Raw genomic sequence first — 10,205 nt, forward strand, 5'->3', positions numbered from 1 at the left:
AAAAAAAAAGAAAAAAATCGCTGACCTTTGTCACCTAGTAAGTGCCAGGAACCGTCCAAGCACTTTGCAAAACTTACCTCATTTAATCCACCCGTAGCCCTGTGAGGGAGATGCTGTCACCGTCTCCATCTTGCAGATGAGAAGTCTGAGGCCCAGAGAGGTTAAGTGACTTACCTAAGAAGGCATCATTGTAAAGAAAGCTCTAAATGTCACTAAATAATAGCGGCTGTTGTCTGTCACTGTTAAGTATTATCATCATCTCTCATCGTTTTTCCTGGGTGAGATGGTTTGGGGCCCGATCAGAGGAACAGAAGGAGAAAGTTAGGCCCAGAGTTCGTGAGGGACCAGCTTTCTCTCGGGAGCTCGGTGTAGCAGAGGTGGGCCAGGAGGGGTGGGGGGTGCAGAGCTCAGACCCCACCACCCACACAAGTGCCCCTCCCATCCTCCCAGCCTGCTGGACCACGGCCGCACCTGTGACGACCTCCACTGCTCCAGCACCGGCCTCAGCCTCCAGGACCAAACCGTGAGGTGGGTGCTGCCCTGAGAGCTGGGCCCCCTCTCTTACCCCCCGGGTGTGGCCTTCTTCCAGTCACCTGCCTTCTCTGGGCCTCAGTTTCCCCAGCTGGAAAGTAGGGCGCTCCACGACTGCTAGAGGGTACAGCTGCCACGGCCCCTCCATCTGATGGCCCTGCCGCTTTTCTTCTTACAGGAAGACCATCTACGGCCCCAACGTGATCAGTGTACCAGTCAAGTCCTATCCCCAGCTGCTGGTGGACGAGGTAGGGCTGTCCCTGGGCCCTGCCCCCACTCTGGCCTGAGCTGGCTGTGTGACCTGGGCCAGGGGCTTGCCCTCTCTGGGCCACCCTTACAGAGGCAGATTGTACCAGCTGTCCTCTTCTCCATGGTGGAGAGCTGTCTCAGAACCAGCCCCAGTAAGCTCAGGGAGAGGAATTGGAAGTTCTGGTCCAGGCTGGGGCTGGGGCTTAGAGGCCAAGAGACAAACCCACACAGCCTGGGCTCCTGCTGTGTGCCAAGCGCCAGGCTCCAGAGTCTGGGTCCTTTCCGTGCATTACCCACTTTCACGCTCCAACAGCCTCGTGGTAGGGACATTCCGTTCACACATGAAGAACCGGAGCTACAGAGGGGGGGACATGGCATGGCCAAGGTCACATGGGGACAAAGGGAAGCCAGTGACCTGGACACACCTAGAGTACACTGCTAACATCCCAGCCCTCTGAGCCAGGGGCAGACACCTGTGAGACAGAGAGGAGGCCTTGGAGTCTGGCCTGATGTAAACTTTAGTCGGCCACCTGGGAGCTGTGTGGTTTTAGGCAAGTGACTTAACCCTTCTGTGCCTCAGTTTCCTCAGCTGTAAAATGAAGCTGATGGTAGCATCTGCCTTGTGGAATTGTCCTCACCATCGTATGACATTTAGATGATGTGCTTAGCAGGGGCCTGGCGTGTAAACACCCGTGTGTCCTCTTTAGAGCAAAGAAGCTGCTGGCTCAAGGGACATCTGGACAGGACTGACCAGGAGACAGGCCTGGCTTTAGTCCTTTGGCAACTGCCGGGCCCTTTGCTTCCGTGGGCACAGGAGACCCAGCCTGTGGCTGGGCTGCCCTGGGGGACCTGGGCCCTGACGCTGCCTCCCCGCCCCTCCCCAGGCACTGAACCCCTACTATGGGTTCCAGGCCTTCAGCATCGGGCTGTGGCTGGCTGACTACTACTACTGGTATGCCCTGTGCATCTTCCTGATCTCCATGGTCTCCATCTGCGTGTCGATATACAAGACCAGAAAGGTGTGCGGTGTGGGGTGGATGGGGCAGGGCAGGCGGTGTCCAAGGAGACCTCCACCCACCCACTCCCTGCTTGTCCCCCTGCCCACAGCAAAGCCAGACTCTGAGGGACATGGTCCAGCTGTCTGTACAGGTGTGCGTGTGCCGGCCTGGGGGAGGTGAGAGGCTGGGAGAAGTGAGAGGTGTGGGAGGGAGGGAGGCTGGGGGAGGGAGGGAAGCTGGGGGAGGTGAGAGGCTGGAGGGAGGCTTGGGAAGGAGGGAGGGAGGCTGGCTGGGGGAGGTGAGAGGCTGGGAGAGTGAGGGAGACTGGGGGAGGCAGTGGGGGAGTCCCCTCCAGGCTGTACTGAGGCCCCTGCTTGCCCGAAGAGGAGGAATGGGTCGACTCCAGTGAGCTCGTGCCGGGAGACTGCCTGGTGCTGCCCCAGGAGGGTGGGCTGATGCCCTGCGATGCTGCCCTGGTGGCTGGCGAGTGCATGGTCAATGAGAGCTCTCTGACAGGTCAGTTCCTGCCCCTGGCCAGCAGCCTCCCATCCCCCCTGCCGGGCCACTGAGCCTCTCTGCCTTGTGTCAGAACTTTTAGATGGAGTTCTCTTTTCCCTTTGCTCAGGTAACAGTCCCGGCCTCAGCAGGTCCTACCCCTGCAGATGCTGGGTGAGGCACTGCTACTCTTTGCCAGGCAGCAAGCTCAGGGCTTTACAGAGGTTAAGCCCTCTCGTGTCAATATCTTATTTGAACTATAAAAGTAACACAGCTTGTTACAAAATAATTCCAACAGAAGGAGAACACCGGCCCCCCACCCTGGCCCCCCACTCTGCCCATGCTGTATGCTCACAACTCTTTCTGGCTCCCCTGAGAGATGGTTCCTGGAAACTGGCTGCACACGTCCCAGGATTGTCTCACTGTGTCTGTGTCTTTTGCCCTCTCTGAGCTTCAGTGTGCCTCTCTGTAAAATGGGGGCAGTGATTTCTTCACACATAGTTACAAGTGTTAAATGAGACCTGGGGCTCCCGTAACAGTTCTAGGCATAAGGCTTGGTCTTGTTGGTGGGAGGGACCAGCATGGGCCTCATACCACATCCCTCCCAGGGGAGAGCGTTCCAGTGCTGAAGACCGCCCTGCCGGAGGGACCGGTGCCCTACTTCCCAGAGACCCACCAGCGGCACACGCTCTTCTGTGGGACCCTCATCTTGCAGGCCCGGGCCTTTGTAGGACCCCATGCCCTGGCAGTGGTGACCCAGACAGGTAACGAGTCTGGGAAGTGGGGAGGGATGCTGGGCCCAGCACCTAGAGGACAAGTGACACAGAGCCGGGCAGGACCCATCTCTACCACTACCCTGCTGTGCGACTCAGGCACGTCCCACCCCTACTTGGGATTGGCTGGAGTGGGCAGGGACGGGGCAAGAAGGAAGGAGCCCACCCCTTAGGAAGAGAGCAGTGCTGTACATCTCCAGCAGGCGCCTGCCACGTGTGAAAGGGACCCAGTGTGTCACCAGATTTGACATTTTTCAGCGAAAGCCACACATCTGGATTTTAAGTGAAACCACCCAGTTTGTAGATGGTACTACTAATTCCTTATTTACTAAGCTTATGAAGCCTGGGCAAGGCCTGTGGCCATCCCGTGTGACCGCCAAACTGGGTGATTGCTGACCCCAGGAGCAGCATGCCTTACAACCCCAGAGGTGTGGGTGGTGTGGGGGAGGGGTGGGGTCATCCTGACCCTCAGCTTCCCTTGCCTCAGTCTCCCCATCTCCTCCCAGGGTTCTGCACGGCTAAAGGGGCCCTGGTGAGCTCCATCCTGCATCCCCGGCCCATCAACTTCAAGTTCTATAAACACAGCGTGAAGTTTGTGGCTGCCCTCTCCGTCCTGGGTGAGTGGCCCCCCGCACCCCACTTTGCCAGTGGCCCCCGGAGCCCCGTGCCCAGTCCCGCTGAGCCCCTTGCTGTCTCCTCAGCTCTCCTCGGCACCATCTACAGCATCTTCATCCTCCACCGCAACCACGTAAGCCTTGGGGGCCGGGCGGGGGCTGCCACTGGGGGCCCAGGGCCCACCCGGCCTGGCCCTTGGCATTCACAGTGCCCCCCGCCAGGTGCCTCTGGACGAGATCGTGATCCGGGCTCTGGACCTGGTGACGGTGGCAGTGCCGCCCGCCCTGCCTGCCGCCATGACTGTGTGCACGCTCTACGCCCAGAACCGGCTGCGGAGCCAGGGCGTCTTCTGCACCCACCCGATGCGCATCAACCTGGGGGGCAAGCTCCGGCTGGTGTGTTTCGACAAGGTGGGGGCCGTGGGGTGGGGGACACGGCCGGGCCCCCACACCCACATCCCTCACTCAGCAACGTTGACTGAGGGCTTGCTGAGCCCAGAGCCCCGCCGCCTGCCTGTGCACCCCTGCTGTGAACACTGGCCACCGCCAGGTCCTGTCCTGGGATGGAAACACTCAGAGGCACCCTCTCCCCCAGCTCCCACCTGGATCAGACTCACAGTCTGGAGCATGAAATGTCTAAACTCATTTAATTTGTTTGTTTGAGAACCATTGAGGGCCTACTGGGTACCCAGGGCTGCTGTCAACACTGGGGATCCAGCAGTGACCCACACAGAGATGTCCCCACCACCATAATGAGTGAACCAGGGACCACAGAGAGCTGCAGATGGTGATGGGTTCTAGGGAGGAAGCAAATGGGGTACGTGATGGGTGGTACATGGGGGTCACTCCCTTAGAGGGCAGTCAAGGAAGGCTCCTGTGGTCCCTTGGTGACCTCTGAGGGGTGGACCACACTGAGAGGAGAGCAGGGCTGGCAAGGTGGAGGGGAAGAAGTAGAGTGGCTCATGGCTCCTTGGAGGAACAGAGCGGTGTGCCTGGGGCTCGGGGAACAGTAGGGAGGGGGGCAAGATGAAACGGGCAGAGCCCTGATCCATCAGAGGCGGGCAGGCCCTGGTGAGGAGTTTGGACGTTATTTAAACTGAAAGGGTGGAGCTTGATCGTCTTCGCAGAGCTCCCAGGCTAGCGAAGGGGCCAGACGTGTAACTGAGCCATTGGAATATGGTATGGGAAAGGCAGGCATCTGTTCACTCATTCATTCACTCATTCATTCATTCATTACACTGAGAGCTGTCCATGGCCAGGCCCTCTTCCTGGTACCACAGTGAACAAATGATGGAGTAGTAACGAGGCCATGGGTGGGAGCCCCGAGCAAGCACTACCTGACCCAACTGTAGGGTTAAAGGAGAAGACTTCCTGGGGGAAACGATGCCAGACCAAGAAACACCGCGGGTTGGGGAGGACAGCCTGGCAGACGGACCTGCTTGAGCAAAGGCCCAGCTCTGGCTCCTGGGGTTCCCATGGGCCCCGCCTGGCCAGGGGTGTGGGCGCCCACTGCAGCGGGGCACAGCTCACCCCAGGACTCATCACTGGCCCACCCGCTTGCCCCCTGCAGACAGGCACACTCACAGAGGACGGCTTGGACGTGATGGGTGTGGTGCCCCTGAAGGGGCAGGAGTTCCTGCCGCTGGTCCCAGAGCCCCGCCGCCTTCCCATGGGGCCCCTGCTCCGGGCACTGGCCACCTGCCACACCCTCAGCCGGCTCCGGGACACCCCAGTGGGTGACCCCATGGACCTCAAGATGGTGGAATCTACTGGCTGGGTGAGGAGGCCGAGCCCTAACTAAGCCCACCCAGTCTTCATTCTAGGACCTCCAGGGGGCGTCTCTATCATGCCCACCACCGAGAATAACTATGGCCAAGGCCTAGTGCTGAGCACCTACCCCGTGCCAGCGCTCTACGGGCCTCGTCTCGTGTACTGCTCCCCATAGCCCCAGGGAGGTAGCTTCAAACCTGCTTCACGAAGGAAACTGAGGCTGAGGGCGATGTGGAATAACTTGTCCAAGGTCACCCAGCGGCTTGTAAATGGCAAAGCCAGAGTTTGAACTTGGGTCCTCCCAACTCCAAAGCGCACATTCTTGACTTCTGTTCTATCCAGTCTCCCATGAAGGAAGTCCTCCATGAGTTTAACTTGAGTGTCTCCCACTGCCTCTCTCCACGGGCCAAGGATTGGCTGCCCCAGGCCAAGCCAGCACCCGGCCCCTCGATGCCAGTGTTCTCTGCCTGCCTCCCAGGTCCTGGAGGAGGGATCAGCTGCGGACTCGACATTTGGGACCCAGGTCTTAGCGGTGATGAAACCCCCGCTTCAGGAGCTCCACCTGCAGGGCATGGTGAGCTGAGGGGGTGCCTGTGGGGCGTGGGCTGGGAGGGGTGGGCTCCACAGGCCAACCCCTCAGCTGCCCCCCAACCCTACAGGAGGAGCCCCTGGTGCCGGTCAGCATCCTCAGCCACTTCCCCTTCTCATCGGCTCTACAGCGCATGAGCGTGGTGGTGGCATGGCCGGGGGCGGCTCGGCCCGAGGCCTGCGTCAAGGGCTCCCCCGAGCTGGTGGCAGGCCTCTGCGACCCCAAGACAGGTGAAGGGGGAGGGCCCCAGGGTCTGCAGGTCGGCACTGGCGCGGAATGGGGTGGGCGCCCAGCCCGTGTCGCTGCCTCCACCTCCCCGTCCCAGTGACACCTGCCTCTCCCTGGCAGTGCCCACCGACTTCGCCCAGATGCTGCAGAGCTACACAGCTGCTGGCTACCGCGTGGTGGCCCTCGCCAGCAAGCCGCTGCCCATTGCACCCAACATGGAAGCAGCTCAGCAACTGACAAGGTGGGCCCTGGGCACTGAGCTTACGGCCTCGTGAGGGCAGAGGGGGGCAGAGCCCAGGGCCGATGCCCCTGCCCAGTGGCTGGGGGAGGGGTCGTGGCCACTGCATGACCTCTGACCCGGGTCTGCCCACCCTCCAGGGACGCAGTGGAGTGGAGGCTGAGCCTCCTGGGGCTGCTAGTTTTGCAGAATCTGCTAAAGCCACAGACGACCCCCGTCATCCAGGCTCTGCGGAGGACCTGCATCCGCACGGTCATGGTGACAGGTACCAGCAGGGCCTGGGTTAGGAGGGCAGAATCTACCCCATCCCGGGCAGAGATAAGGGCACCTGGCGTCCCTTCCTGGGGCATCTCTTTGGGCCCCTGCCTCAGGCCTGGTCCTCTTCAGACGTTTCAGGTGTCTTCACAGTCTCCCTCCTGAGTGATAATTGTCACCCCAGTTGACAGATGAGGAAAGTGAGGCTCAGAGGAGTAGAGTGACTTCCAAAGAGTCTGGGGCTGGTGTTGGACAGCGTTCCAGCTCAGCTGCTGGTGACCTCTCCCCAGGTTCCAGTTTCCAACTCTGAGAAATGGGGGAAGTTAGGTCAGCCTCAAAGGTTGTGACAATTTCATGGAGCAAGAAAAGAAAGATTCAGGGGACCTTCCTGGCGTCCAGTGGTTAAGACTCCTCGCTTCCAGTGCAGGGGGCACGGGTTCGATCCCTGGTCAGGGGACTAAGGTCCCACGTGCCGCATGGCGTGGCCAGAAAAAAGGTATATGTAGAACTCCAACCCAGGCTCCCAGTTTCTCCTTAGATCTTTGATCCCTAGTTTTGTAGACAAGGAAACCCAGGTTCAGAGACACTGATGGCCTGCCTGAGCCAGGCATGGCAGACAGATTCTGTCCGGCCTCAATTTTCCCATCTATACGTGTCAGGGTGAGGATGGCCCCCTCAGTAGCAGCTGGACCCTGACCTTGCCCCATACCCTCAGGGGACAACCTGCAGACGGCGGTCACCGTGGCCCAGGGCTGCGGCATGGTGGGCCCCCAGGAGCGCCTGGTCATCATCCACGCCAACCCGCCTGAGCGGGGCCAGCCTGCCTCCCTCGAGCTTCTGCCAGTGGAGTCCTCTGCAGCCGTGAACGGGGCTCAGGTGAGGCTGACCCCGAGTTCCGCCACAGACCCCACCCATGACCCCACCCCTGTTTCAGCTGTCCCGGGCCCCAGCTCTCAGGGTGGGCAGGGGGAGCTCAGCTGAGCTTCCCGGGCCCCCAGGATCCTGACCAGGCCGCAAGCTACACCATGGAGCCAGACCCCCGATCCAGCCACCTGGCCCTCAGCGGGTCCACCTTTGGTGTCCTTATGAAGCACTTCCCCAAGCTGCTGCCCAAGGTAGGGCTGCCCCGGACCTCCCTGGTCGCCCCACACCTCGCCACGCTCTGCCCCCTCCTCTTGGCTGCCTCAGCCCCTCCCCTGCCTCCCTGTGCTCCCAGGTCCTGGTCCAGGGCACCGTCTTTGCCCGCATGGCTCCCGAGCAGAAGACAGAGCTGGTGTGTGAACTACAGAAGCTTCAGTGAGTGCCTATGGGAAGGGGCCTGTGGGGGCCCAGCTGGCCCTTATGTCCCTGCTTCCCACCCCAGGCGTTCAGGAGCCATCAGCCTCAGAGAGCCCAGCAGGCACCCCCGGCTCTGTCATGCTGACGGTAGTACACCGCCCTCAGTTCTGCGGGGGATTGGTTCTGAGAGTCCCTGCAGATACCAACGTCCACAGATGCCCGAGTCCCTTATGTAAAATGGTGTAGTACAGTCGGCTCTCTGTATCCAGACCCCGTGGATATAGACCATGTGGATACAGACCCTGTGGCTACTGTAATTGCACCTATTTACCGAGCACCTACTGCGTACCATTTACTGAGCATTTCCCAGGCACCCGGCGGGCAGTCGGGATGCAGCCGTCCCCGGGTTCTGCCAGCCAGCCTGGGAGGTGGGTGGGCCATTTCGCAGCTGAGGAGGGCCCTCCAGGGCTCAGAGCCAGCACGTGAGTCCAGGCCGCACCTGCCCTCCCCTCTCCGACAGGTACTGTGTGGGCATGTGTGGGGATGGCGCCAACGACTGCGGGGCCCTGAAGGCGGCTGACGTGGGCATCTCGCTGTCCCAGGCCGAGGCCTCAGTGGTCTCGCCCTTCACCTCGAGCGTGGCCAACATTGAGTGTGTGCCCATGGTCATCAGGTGAGGCGGGCAGGGGCCTGGTGGGGGGCAGGGTCTCGGCAGGGCCTGTCAGCCGGCCTGGGCCCCCTCATGCCCATACCCGCTCCCCAGGGAAGGTCGTTGTTCCCTGGACACGTCGTTCAGCGTCTTCAAGTACATGGCCCTGTACAGCCTGACCCAGTTTATCTCTGTCCTGATCCTCTACACGGTGAGTATCTGCAGGCCCCGTGCCGGGCCCGGGGCGGGGACCTCAGCAGCGCGGTGAGGAGGCCGGCAGGCTCTGGAGTCGACAGCGTGGCCTCAAATCCTGCTCCAGCCGCGTGGCTTAGGCGCTCCGGAGCCTCGGCAGTGAGGCTTGTCTGAGGTGATGAAAGCCCTGAGCAGCTGGTGCACAGTAGGTCCTCAGAAACGGGAGCAGCTGTCCTGTGCTAGCGTTTCATCCCTGTCCTCTGGGAGTTCCCCATCTGCAGGGGGGCCTGAGGCAGAGCCCAGGCAGGGGTGAAGGAGGCAGAGGCAGGAGCGGGACACCCGAGGCCTCTGCCCCTTTCCCATGAATCCGCCCATTCCCCGCTCGCCCTAACTCAGACCTCGACTGTGCCTCCAGTCTCCTGTCCAAAGGGTATCACCCACTCCTCTGCTCAGCGCACGCGTTGCTCCCCCACACTGGGAACAGGTGACGCCATGGGGCACTGCAGGCCTTGCGCCAGCTTTTGTCCCTGTGTCCACCTTAAACCTGAGGGCAGGAACTGTGTCTCCTCCAGAAACCTTGGGGCTCCTCAAGGCAGAGCCTCAGCCTCCCTCTCAGCCTGGTAGTTCCCATCAGGTCAGCAGGGATGCCTTCTCCCTCAGATGGGGAGAGGGGCTTCCTGAAGGCAGGGCCGTGTCTCCTTCATCAGATTGGGAGTTCCCAGAGGCAGGAGGGCGCGTCTGCCCATCACGTCGCAGGGCAAGGAAACACTTTCCCCATCAGACTCCTCAAGGGCTGGGCTGGTGCCTGTCCCATCAGACTAGGAGCTATCCTCCCCTCCGCCCTCCCTCCCTGCCGGCAGGTCAACACCAACCTGGGCGACGTGCAGTTCCTGGTCATCGACCTGGCCATCACCACCACGGTGGCGGTGCTCATGAGCCGCACGGGGCCGGCGCTGGCTCTGGGTCGGGCGCGGCCGCCGGGGGCCCTGCTCAGCGTGCCCGCACTTAGCAGCCTGCTGCTACAGGTGGCCCTGGTGGCCAGCGTGCAGCTGGGGGGCTACTTCCTGACCGTGGCCCAGCCCTGGTGAGTAGCGGGGAGCTCACCCCAGATCCCACCCATGCCCCGTCCTCCTCACCCTCGCTCCCTGACGCCCGGTCCCTGTGCTCCCAGGTTCGTGCCTCTGAACAGGACGGTACCCGCGCCAGACAACCTGCCCAACTATGAGAACACGGTGGTCTTCTGTCTGTCCAGCTTCCAGTACCTCATCCTGGCCGTGGCTGTGTCCAAGGGGGCGCCCTTCCGCCGGCCGCTCTACACCAATGGTGCTGCTGTGCTGGGGGTGGGA

At 61.3% G+C, this 10,205-nt stretch overlaps 1 protein-coding gene across 4 annotated transcripts in view; it reads left to right on the forward strand.

Moving 5' to 3' along the window:
- The window catches only part of ATP13A2 (ATPase cation transporting 13A2), a 20,231-nt gene that overhangs the window by 9,082 nt on the left and 944 nt on the right, over positions 1-10,205 (forward strand). For 2 of the 4 annotated variants that reach the window (XM_024749855.1, XM_024749856.1), the window contains exons 7-27: positions 451-528; positions 710-779; positions 1,665-1,799; positions 1,888-1,954; positions 2,163-2,294; positions 2,882-3,037; positions 3,553-3,663; positions 3,748-3,794; positions 3,883-4,071; positions 5,231-5,437; positions 5,909-6,004; positions 6,090-6,249; positions 6,368-6,488; positions 6,626-6,750; positions 7,456-7,616; positions 7,739-7,855; positions 7,957-8,036; positions 8,539-8,691; positions 8,782-8,878; positions 9,720-9,943; positions 10,031-10,182. In XM_024749855.1, the coding sequence (XP_024605623.1) occupies positions 451-528; positions 710-779; positions 1,665-1,799; positions 1,888-1,954; positions 2,163-2,294; positions 2,882-3,037; positions 3,553-3,663; positions 3,748-3,794; positions 3,883-4,071; positions 5,231-5,437; positions 5,909-6,004; positions 6,090-6,249; positions 6,368-6,488; positions 6,626-6,750; positions 7,456-7,616; positions 7,739-7,855; positions 7,957-8,036; positions 8,539-8,691; positions 8,782-8,878; positions 9,720-9,943; positions 10,031-10,182 (2,678 nt within the window). The remainder of the gene's footprint in view (positions 1-450; positions 529-709; positions 780-1,664; positions 1,800-1,887; positions 1,955-2,162; positions 2,295-2,881; positions 3,038-3,552; positions 3,664-3,747; positions 3,795-3,882; positions 4,072-5,230; positions 5,438-5,908; positions 6,005-6,089; positions 6,250-6,367; positions 6,489-6,625; positions 6,751-7,455; positions 7,617-7,738; positions 7,856-7,956; positions 8,037-8,538; positions 8,692-8,781; positions 8,879-9,719; positions 9,944-10,030; positions 10,183-10,205) is intronic. The other 2 variants (XM_024749858.1, XM_024749857.1) reach the window with 2 other exon arrangements.

Source organism: Neophocaena asiaeorientalis, unplaced genomic scaffold, assembly GCF_003031525.2.
Source record: "Neophocaena asiaeorientalis asiaeorientalis breed wild unplaced genomic scaffold, Neophocaena_asiaeorientalis_V1.1 scaffold275, whole genome shotgun sequence".
In the NCBI taxonomy this organism is placed as follows: Eukaryota; Metazoa; Chordata; class Mammalia; order Artiodactyla; family Phocoenidae; genus Neophocaena; species Neophocaena asiaeorientalis.